We start from the raw sequence: 15299 nt of genomic DNA on the forward strand, positions 1-15299 counted from the left end.
TTTTCTGACCCGGAACACGCTATCGCGGCCCCCTGTTAGTTCTCGGGAACCACCCTCGGGAACTAGTACCCTGTCGGTGACGTTCGGTGCATCTTCCGCGGCGCCTTTTCAGTGGGCGGGACGAGATAAAAAGAGCCGGCGGATGATACGTATTGCTTGTTTTCGCGACGGGTCCGCGGGCCGGGAAGATTCGAGGGGACTCCGAAAGTTTGCGCGAATTTAGTTCCCCTTCGCGGAGAATAGCGTAATAACATTCTATTTTCTTCGTGACAAATTATACCGCGGCAGAAAACACCGTTCCGAGCGGCGCCGAAAGGAAACGGCAGGGTACAGTGATGTCTCCCTAATTGACGCTCAGATTGTCTACAAAAATAGACAATTTGAGGAGAAGGAGATACGATTGTTCGAGTCTTGCAACTCGTTTTTATTGTTTCCAATTGTCAACGATTATGAAAACGAGCTGCAATAATAATGGAATAATCGTATCTCCTCTTCTTAAATTGTTCATTTTTGTGCACAATTTGAGCGTCAATTAGGGAGACATTACTGTAGTGGGGCCGTTTACCGCGGTGAGGGGACCGATCGCTGTGCCTTTCGTTCGTTTCCGGGCAGAATTAATTATGTAAATAATATTCATAATTAATGTATTATGTATTGATAATAATTGGCAATAATAATCGAATAAGACGTATCTTTTATCTATTTGAAAATAAACGAAGTGAAAGAATCGAAAAATCTAACAAGCTTTATTCGACAATTGTAAAATGAATTAGCTATTGTATTTTTGGAGGGTGCTTTTTTACCTCTACCAGGACTATTTCTGAGCAAAATTGTGACGTAATCAGCGCGATAGAAACTACATTTGTGCGAGATAGGATCGATAACGTTTTCTTCAGAGTTGCATCTCTTGAACGCATATCGTACGTTAACCAGGACAGAGAGAATTGTTTTTTAGCGAAAGATTTTAGTCTGTTTAACAGCATTTGCGAAAGTGTTCGAACACTTTTCGCCTAATTCTTTTCTGTTTCTTTTATCGGGAACGATAAAGCAATTTACACAACTTTTTTAAGAACCTGTTTATAGTCGAGAAGAGAAGAAGCCGTTAATCGCAGAGCTTCTCGGAAATTAAACAAATGTTTAGGCTATCGTACGTTAGGCAGTCGCTTAATTGTTTCGCACAGCATTATCGCGACGCGGTCGTTGCCTCGACCAGATCGAGTGTTAAGCATTTATGAAATTATGATATTTTTAAATGTCATCGCGCATCTGGAAACGTGTTGCATTTCGTTTCACTTTAATAAACATGTATCTCGACGAGATTAATTGCGATTTTAATTATTCGAATCGATGCGGCTCTTATTATTTAATCGACGGGATCGCCGTGTTATTGTTAAAACAGGATTACAGCAAACGTTACAGAAACATTGTTACGTGGGGGAAAATACAACAAGCAACGGTGACGAGGGTACACGTTTCAGCTTTGCAGAAGATGCGAATCGTTAATTCGGATACAGCACGAAAGCAATTACGGGTTTCGTTAAAATTTTATGGTACCGTGTGCTGCAATTGTATTTAGTACGGTTAGTATAATAAACAGCAGCTCGTATTTATTTACGTTTCGATGCGTCTCTCCGCAATCATTTATTATACAATTGTAATATCAACGTGAAACTTCAATTGGCATCGCATCGTTGTTAACGACGCGTTCCGCGATAAACTTCTCTACGTCACCCTAAATATCTTGATCGAATACAGTTGCAAATTATTCGGCTTATCAATGTTCTCGATGCTACGAATTAAAAGCAATTTCGGTCGGAAAATTGACGCTCAGATTTTACACAGAAATGGTGAATTCGGGAAGAGAAGAGACACGATTGTTCGAGCCTCGTGCCTCGGTTTCATAATTATTGACAATCGCCAACTATAAAATCGAGCCGCGGTGGCTCGAATAATCGTGTCTCTATTTTTCTGCACAATCTGACCATCAATTAGGGAGAATTTACTGCATGCTGTCGAGCTTGTAAAAGAATAGCATCTAATCAAACAACTGGGCGAATATATCCACAGCTGCGTGCACCTTAGAGCCCGGCGTTTCCCACAAAAATATTCCATTTCGATTCGAATAAATCACGGGGAGAGAGAGCGAGAGAGAGAGAGAGAGGGAGAAAGAGAATAACACGGTAGAAAACGAGCTTCAGTTTTACGCGGTTATTACAATGCCATTTTCCGACCACCATACGACCGGCTGTCGCGCGCAAGACGTACGACAGATTTATTCGGAACGGGAATTAGAAAGTTTAACAACTAACTTTACAACTCACCAGACACGTCGATAAACGTGGTGGCCGGGTCCCCGTCGCCGGCTTCATTGTAAGCGAGACAAGTAAAGTTCGCTTCAGTTTCCAAATTAACCGAGCCGATGGTAAGGGTAGCATTATTTGCATCCGGAAGTCTGTGAAGGCCTCGAAACCATTTAAAGCCAACTACCTTTGGTAGTCCCGGGTCCTGGACGGAGCAGGTGATGTTCAACGACTCCTTCTTTATTACCCGCTGAGGTTCGTACGAGATCGAGGCCGGCCCTGGTTTGTCTGTCGTTTGCAATCATACCAAAGTCATCGCACGTCTGTTACGATATACGCCCGGAGGAGCTTCGGGCATTTCAAACTCGTTTTAGCGGCGCTCACCGTCCCGGTGTCCGAGCTTAATCCTCCTACGGTGCACAAATCAAGGAAACTCCGTACGTAGACACGTCGACGGTTCTCTCGTTCCTATTTGTTATCGATAGACCGCGGATCTTTATGCGAAACGGAAATTGTCCGCGTTTGTTGCACGAACCGGGAGCCATTTAAAAAGCTCCTCTCTTCTTTTTTTTTTAATAATTGCAGTAGGTTGGAGCGCAACGTGTCGATGCTCTTTGACTCTTTTACTATTTCTTCTCTCTAAAATTATTCTCAGATATTATTCAGGTATTATTCAGCGGATCTTTATGCGAAACGGAAATTGTCCGCGTTTGTTGCACGAACTGGGAGCCATTTAAAAAGCTCCTCTCTTCTTTTTTTTAAAATAATTGTAGTAGGTTGAAGAGCAACGTGTCGATGCTCTTTGACTCTTTTACTATTTCTTCTCTCTAAAATTATTTTCAGATATTATTCAGGTATTATTCAGATACCTGTAATTTTAAAGAGAATTGTTTAATTCTTTGAACAGCTGTTTTGTAAATATCAAAGAATTCGTTCATACTATCGAACACGTTTCGCAAAAGATAAGAAGAATTGACTTGGTTTGTGCGCAGAAGGATTAAACTCGCAGAGCAACAATTTGTTCATTCATCTAGGAAAATGTACGGGAAATTGTTCTTTCGTATAGAAAAAAAAATAAACAAATGTACGAGAAATTTGGAAATGCTGGCTCATGCAGCTAAATATCGTCCCCTTTAATCCTCGCGGGACTGTGAACCTGCTAACAAATATTTCGTTGAACGTTTCACGTATTCCATTATCAAAACGATCGTACGAGAACGAAGATCGCTTATTAGATCTTTCTTGCCTCTTCGGTATCATCGTACGTGTTCGTGACACATCTTCCTTCCCACACATTCGCGTACGTATCCTCTAAAGTAGGATAACAAGCTGATTGTTTCATGCATAAAACATTTACGAATGGTATTGCAGATAATTGAATAAGCATCGTTGCAGGAAACATGAAAATTTAATACCGGATTGACGATCTCTCTCTCTATATATGTATATATATATAGGGTGTCTCTGTATCGAATGATCCTCTCTGCGATTATGCAAATAACTAGGTAGACTCTCAGAATTTCTCGTTGGCAAATGTACTTTTTAGGATAAAACATTTGTGTCGTGGTAAAGAGCTTTTTCGAATAATATTTCAAACGATGCTTCATTTCAAAAAGAAAAAAGGAAATAGTGAAAATATTGCGCCATGGTTCGGAATATTTCATTTATTCGATTCATTATCACGAAATAAAATTCTTTTATTTTATCAAATCATAGAGAAGTAATTTTATTTTATGCTTTATGCTATTTAAGTGAAAAATAATGAATGAATCAAAATATAATATTTATCTCGCGCTTTAGCTGTAGATTATCAAAACGAAATGTTTTATTCACCGTAATTCGATGTCCTATTCGAAATGCCGTTTCATTTGAACTGCGATTATTCGATACAGCACATTTCAAATACTTACTGTATACAGTAATGTCTCTCTAATTGACGCCCGGATCGCGCACAAAAATGGACAATTTGGGAAGAGGAGATACGATTATTCGAGCCTTGCGGTTTATTGTTATAGTTATAAATTGTCCACAATTATAAAAAACGAGTCGTAAGGCTCGAATAATCGTATCTCCTCTTCCCAATTTATCCATTTTAGTGGACAATCTGAGCGTCAGTAAGGGAGACATTACTGTAAAAATCACCCATCTCAGGCAATATGTTATGCGAAAAGTGTCGCTGTCGATCAGTAAGACGTTTTACCGTAATTTTCGGTTGCAACAGTTCGCAAGATCGCAACTAGGACACGCGAAAGAGAGAGAGAGAGAGAGAGAGAGAGAGAGAGAGAGAGAGACTTTCGATCGTCGAATCTTAGCGAGGACAAAATAATTTAGACCAACGGACTGCGAAGTCCCCGAACCGTCGAGGCAAAGAACAAAAAAAAAGAAAAAAGCGAGAGAGAACGAGAGAGAGAGAGAGAGAGAGAGAGAGATTGGATCAAAGGATCAAAAATTAAAAGAGCTTACAATAGACTATGACAGGCGCACTCGGTGAAAGTGGTCCCCAGCCAGCATCGTTTCTGCCTTCGCAAGAGCAGTTCCCGTGAAACTCGCGATCTACTGCTTGCAGCAGCAGCTTGCTCGGATCAATATCGCAGAGATCCTCGGTGCTCGTGGTGGTCGCGGTGCTATTCCTCGTGCAATCCGGAAGTTCTTTCAGCAGGTCCCCGTTCAAGTACCAACGGACGGCCGTCAGACTTGCCGGATTCCCAGAAACAACTTCGCAGGTCAAAGAGACGTTCAAACGGTCCGCCTCGTTCACCGGGGTATCTGGGTCCATTATCACTTCGACCACTGGTTTATCTGCAATCAGATGGACAAGCACACCATAAAATAACTTGTACTTGATGAGTTTCCGACAAACCCTGGCAAGATACTGTTACGCGACGACGAGCTGCACGTTATTCGGGTCGTTCCACACAGGGTCGCGGTCCCGCTCGACCCTAACTTTCGATCATTTTAACTCGGACTATCAACCATCGGTAGTTTAATCTCTCTATTATAAATAACTGGCTCTGTTTTCCGAATGAGACAGGCTCGTTCCACCGTGCTCCACTTTCTAAGTTCGTTCTTTCGTAAAGCTCTGTTTCACCGACGTTTGTATCCTCTTTCAATCATCTTAATAATGCGAGGAGACGACATTCAGAAATTTCTCTAATCTTCTGTATTAATTATTACACTTATTAATGATGAAGTTATTATTATTAATACACTTTGGTATTCATTTTATCCAGTCACCGTTATTAATTAAAAATGTATTACGACAGCAACGAAGTAGAAACGATAGTTCTCGTTTGTAAATGTAAACGTTTATTTGCATTTTACGAAGCTTACGGTGTCACGAGTGTATACAGGGTTGCCGGGGCAGTGATCGCAACCTATAACCCTCGGATAATCAATTATCCTGGCGACCACGTAATCGGCCTCTCCTTCTCCCGAGCCGTCCACGGCGGAGAGCCGTCTCATTAAAATGGATCTAATCAATTTAAGAGAACGAATATATCCCGGTTCTTTATGTTTCCCCGGCTGAATGCCGGCCGGCGGACTGCTTTAAAAGTCTCATGGCTCATGCATTTTTTACGAGACCGCGCGAACCATAAAGATTTATGTTCGCGGTGAAGCTATTCAAAGCAAACCATACGCGGCCGGTTGCCGGATGTGTGAAGTAACAGTCTCGTTTATGCTACATCGAAGCTCGGATAAACGCTGGGACAACATACTTGGGAAAAAGGGAGGAGCGGGGAGAGACGGAGAGACACGAGTGAGAGAGAGAGGAGAGAGAGAGAGAGAGGAAAGAGAGAGAGAGTGAGTTAGGGACCAGCCTCCGAAGCACCTGAAAGAAAACTCCCGCGGAGAATCCAATCAGCAGATTGGCTGGAACATTTTTTATCCGCAAGGTAATCAAGATTTCAGCAAGTTCAAAACAAAAGAATCCGAAGACCGTCCGCGGAGTTTACCCGGGGAACTAGAAGACGGAAAAACAACCACGGAAGAGGAAGAGTGGACGGCCGGCGAACTAATTTTCCGCGTTCGAAATTCTCGGCTCGCCCCTCTCCGTGGATTGTTTCCGCAAAATACAACACTCCCGAGCGTTATTAAGACTGCAATTAGAATTTCATTGTGCCGTGATCCTGTTTATCCCGTCGGAACGGCGGGGGGGGGGGTGGTTCACCCTCGCGGAAATTATTTATGCGACACAACGAACCGTGGAAACCGAACTCGATTCGTGACGATACAAAATTAACTGATCAAAATTAACTAATTAAGCAAATCTAAAATAATTTTTCGGACTCGCAGTATTTCCGTTTTGCGTGACAAAGTGCATTTTATGCATGCGGAATTGTGTCCTCCGGTGACTCGTGCAGCAGTTGCGCTTTCGACAATTTTTTCAATCTGAACTTTCTTCGTATAAAAATGATCTTGGAACGCGGTATAACAATTTCAGCGGTGTCTCAGAGCGCAAAGGGTTAAGGCCGCGGTTAGAAAATAATAAAAAAACAAGTTACACCGTTCACATCTCCCACAAAGACGAGAAATTATTCGCGTGCCTCGTTTTTTTTTGTCATCGTCGAGAGATCGTCGTTTGTTTCGCGTATAAATTATTCGTTCATTCGTCGAGTTCGCAACGCGCGTTTCATTCTTTTTTTCACGGAATATCCGAAGTATGCCGCACGAGAGCATAAAATTTTTTTCGTTTGAAGTCTCGTTATCGAGGAGATTCAATTTGAACGGCCGTCGAGCACTGCATTTGGCCGCATCCCATATCCGCGCGCGATTTCTCCAAAAATGAATTATTCTCGTAGCACACTTCTCGATCGATCGTGTCGCCTGTATTTAATCGAGTGTTGTTGTTCGACCGTGCTCTCCGGTCCGACAAACATTTGTACTCGCTTCTCTCGATAAAATTCCTCCGTTTCCGCGCGACTCGCGGAACGAAGTCCGCGAAGCCCGCGGTCGTTTCTTTTGTTTGCATCGCTTCCGTCGAAATGCGCTACACCGCGCCTCTCCGATATCGCGGTTAGCTCCGGTGAAAATCGATCGCGCTTCGAATCTAAATTCGTAAACGTCAATTTCCGGCGAACTAATCCGGAAAAGCTAAACGCCGGTGTGCAAAAGCTCGAATAGAATTGTCTAAACGATCCATTAAAAAAAAAACAAAAAAACGGTCGATCCTTTTCCGCGCGAATCGTTTCCGCGAACGACAAGAGGAAATGCCGGCGGGGCTTAAGATATCTCAGACGACATTAACTTTCCCAATATTTCTGTTGCCTCCGTGTTTAGATTTATGGTCGGCGCTTTCTCCAACAAGTTTCCTATCTTGTTCGTGCTTGACCGAAATGTGGAGCAATAAGCGTCAGACGCGGCTCCGGCCCCCGACAGTTTAGATATGCTGAATTATTTTAACTGCTCCTCTCCGCGACCGTTATCCAATGTTTATTCTCCGGCTCGGGCATTCCGCGCGTCATTGGACAAAGGCCCTTTGAAATTTCAAGTTTGACCTTCCGTTTTTATTATAACGATCGCTTCCTTCCCAGGCGACATTACGATTCAATGTACAGGGGATGCATTTGCATCGAACGTTTCTTCGGGCACAATTTTCTCAAAGAGCTTCTCTTCCCTCCGCGTCTCGCCTGCAAACAAATAAATAAGGTGTTCCGCGAGCGAACCAATTATACAAAGGATCCCCTTCTTTCTTAACGATCCGGTACTCGATAACAACGGAGCGAAGAAGACAACGTTCGATGCGTGCTGGTGAAAAACATTTCTCCTCGTCCGGCAATTATTTGAAAAACCGAAGCTTCGTCGATTCTTCGACCACGTCTCTCGGACGCGACGATCGTTTTTGGCCCGATTTTCTTTGCCACGTCTCCCGGACGTGGTTGCAGGGCAAGGGGTTGAAAATGTCCGCGAGCAAAGTTGGATCGAAAATCAGCGGCGACGTCGTCTCGTTGTTTCCGGCTCCATTGTTTCTAAACGATTCGTTTTCCACCTTGGGCAGAGGCGACGAAACCGGCCGGGGTGTCTGTCGCATGCAAAAATGTTTTTTCACGACCGGCGATGATCGACGTTCGCGAGAGCGCAGGGGGAAACAGCCGGCGGGGAAAAATAGTCCCGTTCCGTTTCGCATTACAGCAATTTGTCGCGTTTTGGTCTGGTAAACGATATTTATGTGTCCATAAATCGTCGCCGGGCGCCGCTTTAGAGAGCCGATCCCGTTAGCGTGTGCGCGCCCCGTTTGCCTTTTTCATTAACAAACATAATCCATCGAGTGCCCTTTTTGCAAGCTGTTCGCGAGCCGACCTGTCGATCGCGAACCGCCGGACCGTTTACGGAGGGGTATTCGTCCGACCATTGTCGGCCCCGGGTTCATCGACTTAGTCGGAATTATTGCTAATTAACACTTGCGCGTATCGGGCACGTGATTCTACAGGCCGATTAAAATAAGATCAAACGGTTCCCCATACAAAGCTAATTGAACAAATATATAGCTTTACCGTGTAGAGCTGATACCGGTTTTAATTAAGCGTTGCATTAATATTGAACGAGTACAGAGTTAATTACGACTATGCCGTGCCTGTGTATTTTACTTATTAATGTGCGTGCCAATACTCCCGCCACGGGCTTTTGGAATTTCTCTGTTTAACCGATTACGCATTATTGCATTACTGCGTATTCTAATAGAGCAGTTCTTTTCGGTCCTTGCCTTCTTTCAATCCGCGATTTCTATACGCGACTCGTTATCGTTCTCAGTCACGGTTATTCCTGTTGATATAAATTTTTCATTATAATCACGAGTATAACTATATATCTATAACGCTAAAGTAAATAAACTCGTATAAATTCTTTTTCTATTATTATTATTATATTGTATATATTATAGAATATAATATATAGAGTATAATAGAATATAATAGAATATATAATAGAATATATAATAGAATAGAATAGAATATATAATAGAATATAATAGAATATAATAGAATATATAATAGAATATAATAGAATATATAATAGAATATAATAGAATATAGTAGAATAGAATATATATTATAATTAATAATATATATAATTATTATAATATTAATGATTAATAATTTATATATTATATCTATTATTATTAATTTTATATTATTTCCTAAATTATCCTTATTCATAACTATATATGTATATATACAACCAAATAAAATTCGATACTTTTTAATTTCATAGAATAACAAGTATATACGAAAACCGCCGATGCAAGAAGCTGCACGGTTTCTTCATACAACAAAAAATACCGAAGGTAAACGATGAAAACGCGGTTTAAAGGATCATAGACAATTTCTGGGATATAGGGCAGATTTTCGTACTCACATAAGACGTTGACTTCGACGACGTCGTCCGAGACCGATGTGCCCACTTTATTGTCTAAAATGCACTTGTAGGTCCCCATATCACTGGCTGTCGCATTTTTCACGGTAAGCGCTGTTTGCTCCGTGATGCCGCCTTCATAATGATCCTCGGTTAGGGTGATCTTCTTGTCGTCTCGTAGCCTGAAGAACGAAGGGAACGCATACACACATATACATCGTGACTGTTTTTTTTTTCGAAAACTGTGCAAACAACGATCTCCTTTGCGAAGCTGCGATCCGAATCAACAGAATATAGTAAAAACGAGCGCCAATATAAAGCAGCCTCAGCTGTAATTTTTATCGAGCAAGATCGAATTATTAAAATTTTTGTCTCCTTTCGAACGATTTAAGAGTTTTCCCAGACCCACCGAACGACAATCGAACCGCGAATTACGTGCGAATTTACGCGAGCACGTCCGCAGTCTTTCGGCCATTGCGCTTTTAAGCGTAATGTCTACTTTTATCCAGACGTATGTTGCTGTATGGTTTTTTTCAACAAAACTCGCGTCGCGACGCGCAGCGCCGCGCAAAGCTGACGTCGACGATCGAATCCTTGCGCGGCTGCCGCGTTTGCATGCATCAGTGTGAAATATGGTTTTTAGAGCACGCTACAAAAAACATAATAAATCATCCCGATAGATTCGCGCCTTTTTATTTTGACGTTTCGAGTGCTGCTACAGGGGGGATGTACGCGGATGCTTTAAACCCGGGCCATTCAAGGATCACGAGCGCAAAGTACTGGTGCTATCATTTTATGGCGCCGAGGTACCTGTACCAGAGGCACAGAACGACGACACCTGGCTGCCGGATACTTAAATGTGTCAAAAAATTTAGTACGCCGGCTTTTAATAGCGTACGCTAACGTGCCTCTGGTTTTACGTTCGACATTCTCAAACACCGTGTCCCGATTACGGAACACGATTTCGATTTTAAATTGTTTCCGTTTCGTTCGAATAGATTTTGCGCGTTTCCGATGGAAAAGAAGGGGTCGCGTTTAACAAACAAAAATTAGCGGAGAGATCGAAAGCGTTTCGGGACGATTTATCGAATCTATTTAGGCTTTTTTATTCAATTCGCTCGATAGGTCCTGATCAAGATCAATTTTCAAATGTAGAAGGGTTAAATATTTTATTATAATTATTATTATAATTTAATATATTTATAATAATTTATTATAATTTACTATAACTATAATTGGCTTCCGTTCTTTGCAATCCGTGCAAACGATTCGCTCGATAGATCCTGATCAAGATCAATTTTCAAACGAAAAAGGGCTATATATAATCCTATTACAGATGATTACTCGCGCAGGTCGATCGAAACAACGTTAATAAATGAATGAAAATTTGTACGATCCTCGAACGGTCGCAATCGCGAGTTTCGCTTGAAATAAGAGATCTTAGAAAACGATAACAGCCACGGAGTTCGCGATCTTGAAAATAAAATTGTTAGAAACCGCACCGACGTCGATTTTCACGGAACGTCGATTCATTCGCAACGAGATATTTTCAGCGGGTAAATCGACGAAAGGAAAACTTACAATCGCGAGTAGTATTGAGTTCGAAAACGAGATAACAGAGGATTATGCTGGTGCAACAGCCTCGGGATTTTGCAAGCGACAAAAGTGTTCATCGAAATCGTTGATATCCGCGCCCGTCGTTGAATTTCACGTGAAATCGATCTATGTATCCGGAATGAAATATTTTCTCCGCGAGTAAATCAACAAGAGGCGAACTTCGCAATTGCGCGAGCACAACGAGTTAAAAACGAGATTATACAACAGCCTCGGAATTTGTAGCTACGAAAATATTTATCGGAATTGTTGAAATCCGTAACGGCGTTGTTGAATTTTACGTAAAAATCGATCGGTTTCGAATGAAATATTTTCTCCGAGAGTAAATCATCATGAGACATGAGGCGGGCCACGAGGCGAGCGCGAACGATACGCCAGGATACGGCGGGTGTTTTTCATCTATTTCCAGTGGATCGTGAATCCGCGGCGTGGACGTGCGCCCCGTGAAATAATTCTGCGGTGTACGTACTCTTCGAGAGATATCGCGGAAAAAATTCCGTCCCGCAATCCCGCTCGTGTCCCGGTGGTTTCAACCGCCTTGCGGCCCTTCCAAGGATCGATGCGTTTTCTCGAACAAAATGGCGGCGATTCGGGCGAGCCGAGTCACAGCGAGATACAGTAATGTCTCCCTAATTCGCGCTCGGATTCGCGCACGAGAATCGACGATTTCGTAGAAGGAGATACGATTATTCGGCTCGTTTTTATAGTCACCGGTTGTCGACGACTGTAAAAACAAGATCCAATTGCTCGAACAATCGCATATCTCCTCTCCCCAAATTCTCCATTTTTCTGCGAAATCCGAGTGCGAATTAGGGAAAAAATGTGTACCGTATCCGTAAACGCATAGAATTCGAAATGTTTCTCCGTCGCGTTCCGGATCGAACGATCTTTTTAAATCCCCGCGTTTTATTTACGCGACGCGAGGAGTCGTTGACCGTTTAATTAGTCGACGGGTTTATTTTATTTTACAGCCCGCAGGCGTCGGGGGGGGGGGGAATTGAGTCACTTTTTCCTTTCGAGATCAAAACGTGAACCACCGAACGAGAAACTTCTCCACCCTATTATGCGGCATTAATTATAGTGGCAACTTGAAAGACTCGCGTTCCGAAGGACCGCGATTCGAGTGAACTTTCATTCGTAACTCCTTAATTAACAGCTGCGGGGGGTTCAATTTGATACAAGTGTTTCTAAGAAGCTTATACCGGAAACGGTGACGGAAATGGATAAAAAAAAGCCTTTCCTATTTACGGATTGCGTTCGAACTCTCTGATGTTTTCCATGGGATTTGAAATATTCTAAAATTCATATGTAATATGTAATAAGTATAATAAGTAATAATGTTAATATTCGATAGTAATATATAGTATATAATATTGCAAAATATAATAGATTCTATAATCGGTTCGTCCCTTCTTTCCGTTCGCCTCTTCACAGTGATACGATGCTTTTATTTCTACATTCGAATTGACGAAATCTTGCCAATTTCTAACTTTCTCGATAAAATATGTGATGATAAAATATATAATGTACAAATATAATAACGTCGAGGCATTTCGAAACGGTTTTCGTTAACAGAATAAACGTCCGTCCAAGCAATTTATTCGAATTCTCTCGTTGCGAATTAGAAAGCATTTCGCGTCGCGCGTTCTTTAGACGCTTTTCTAAAGGTTTCGCGGCGTGGCACTGCTAAAAAATACATTTTCAGACCAACGGCGGGAAACGTTATCGCACGGAAGTTATCCTATTTCTGTTTTACGCGTCGTATTAACCTTTTGAATACCAATATCCGTATACGGTCGATAAACAGGTTTACGATTACGTTACTTTGCGACTCGTAAAAAATTTTTCTCGTAAACAGTGCTGCATATGGACTAAGTGACAGCATCAAGTCGGACGTTTCATCTCGCTTTGGAAATATTTATAGCGCAAACGATATAGCGCGCGCGCAAACGAATATTTTTCAACTGCGACATTAACATTCGAACGGCGGACCTCTCCGACGGAACCGTAGCCGAGTTATGCCTCGGGCCGGTTGTAATTTTATTTAGCAATATTCTCGAGAGCTTTTTCAACGTACTCGATGATCGAATAAGAAAAACAATTCGATGTTGATAACGAATAACAAGGTTTCGTTCGATGGAACCGACGTTTAACTCGACGATAATTTGGTGCAACAGCTTTCGTGCTCCGAAATTCCGGCCTCCGAACATTTCTCGGAGAAATTACGATACCTGCTAGAAATATTAACAAGTATAGTCTGGGAATAAAAAATAGAAAATACAAAAAAACGAACGAAATAGTCGTAACAAGCGAAATGGCGCGCGCGAAACGGGAAAAATCTGTCGTCGAATTCGAAGTACACCTGAACAAGCTCCTCGGCTCCGCGTTCCCTCCCCCTCAAACCACCGTGTAACTAATGAAGTTCCCGCGGTTTACTGCTAACACAAGAATTCACGGGAACTTACCGCGACAGTTGGTATTCCGCCATAAAGGCCGCGCCATAGAGAAATGAATTTTAGAAAGGAACACTTCGCGGGTCGTGGCTGCGGAATGCCGCGGCATTAAGTCGATAAAGAATCTGTATTGTCGCGGGGGCCAAGTTCAATCCAATCTTCGCCAACTACGGATTAACTTCTCGTTACTTCCGTCTTGTTTTATAACATAGTTAGCCGCGGTCGGACAAAGCGGTATGAACTTCTCGAGCCGTGTGCCGTCAATAAACCCGCAGCGAGCAGTTTTGTGCGAAAGCGAGGCGTGATTCAAAGCGAATGCTTGTACTTTGACGCTTCCCGGCGCGCCTCGGAACGACACGACTACTATACATACGTATAAAGGCGCCGGGAACGACATAATTACTATACATAAGAGCGCCGAGAGCGAAAGTGTCTCGGAGACGATACCGCGACAAACGCTGTTATCGTTTCGTTCAACTGTTCGTTTCGAAACGAATCTGTCGCAGAGTGGCGTCTTCGCGGTTTAATTCGCGCCCGACCGCGGATCTTTGCGCGAAATACAAATTTCGGTCTCGTTCTAATCATTTTAACGTACCAGTATCGCTGCAGTTGAGATAATCTTATATTAATTATATCGATTCGCGCCCGACCGCGGATCTTTGCGCGAAATGCAAATTTCGGTCTCATTCTAATCATTTTAGTGTACCAGTATCGCTGCACAGTTGAGATAATCTTATATTAATTATATTAATTATATCGATTCGCGCCCGACCGCGGATCTTTGCGCGAAATACAAATTTCGGTCTCGTTCTAATCATTTTAATGTACCAATATCGCTGCAGTTGAGATAATCTTAAATCGTTTTAATACGTCCACCGTTTTAAGTTGCATCTGCTCGCGTTATAATGCGGTAACACGAGCAGAGCGTCTCTCCGAGTGCGCATATATTAATTTAATCTATTTTACAAGCTACGTGTCAGCTTACCATGTTACATTCGTTAACGTTGCTGGGTTCGCTTCGTAATCGCAAAATATGAGAATGTCTTCGGTTTCGTTCACTGTGATGTTCTGCGGTCTCATTCTCACCGTCGGTGGATCTGTAAATATATATAGCAAATATACATATATAGTATATAGTATATATAATTTCGATTCAGATAAGAAAGTTGAGAAGCACGTATATTTTTTACTCTTTCTGTCATTCGAAGCAGTTGCAATTTTCGAAGAAATACTTTTCCCACATTGCCTAGTAAATTAGTCCTAATTTAATTCAATCTTTAATCTAATCTAAGCCCTTCTAAAGAAAATATTATAATTGGTTCGTTTGTGCATTTGATTCAACTTGAAAAAAGTTATTCTGCTTATAAGTTATTTTGCCGTAACGCAGAATATGTGTTCCATAATAGGTACACGATTGCATTTCACTATTTTACTCGCATTATTTTTTACTCGTATTAACATCGATCTGCCGAACGGCAGTATAAATATTCGACGATGACACTTTCAAGCTGTCATTAAATCGACGATAATCTTACGCTCTCCTGAAAAGCGTTCCATAACGGGTACTCTTTAACCGTATAGGAAA

General features: G+C 42.0%; 1 protein-coding gene across 9 annotated transcripts in view; it reads right to left on the reverse strand.

The window, feature by feature from the left end:
• nrm (neuromusculin) overlaps positions 1-15299 on the reverse strand; it is a 533882-nt gene that overhangs the window by 65310 nt on the left and 453273 nt on the right. For all 9 annotated transcript variants that reach the window (XM_033487004.2, XM_033487002.2, XM_033486998.2 and 6 more), the window contains exons 8-11: positions 14700-14811; positions 9651-9829; positions 4764-5099; positions 2322-2588 (exon numbers count right to left, since the gene is read on the reverse strand). In XM_033487004.2, coding sequence (XP_033342895.2) covers positions 2322-2588; positions 4764-5099; positions 9651-9829; positions 14700-14811 — 894 coding nt within the window. The remainder of the gene's footprint in view (positions 1-2321; positions 2589-4763; positions 5100-9650; positions 9830-14699; positions 14812-15299) is intronic.

Source organism: Megalopta genalis, chromosome 2 (assembly GCF_051020955.1).
Source record: "Megalopta genalis isolate 19385.01 chromosome 2, iyMegGena1_principal, whole genome shotgun sequence".
NCBI classification, from domain to species: Eukaryota; Metazoa; Arthropoda; class Insecta; order Hymenoptera; family Halictidae; genus Megalopta; species Megalopta genalis.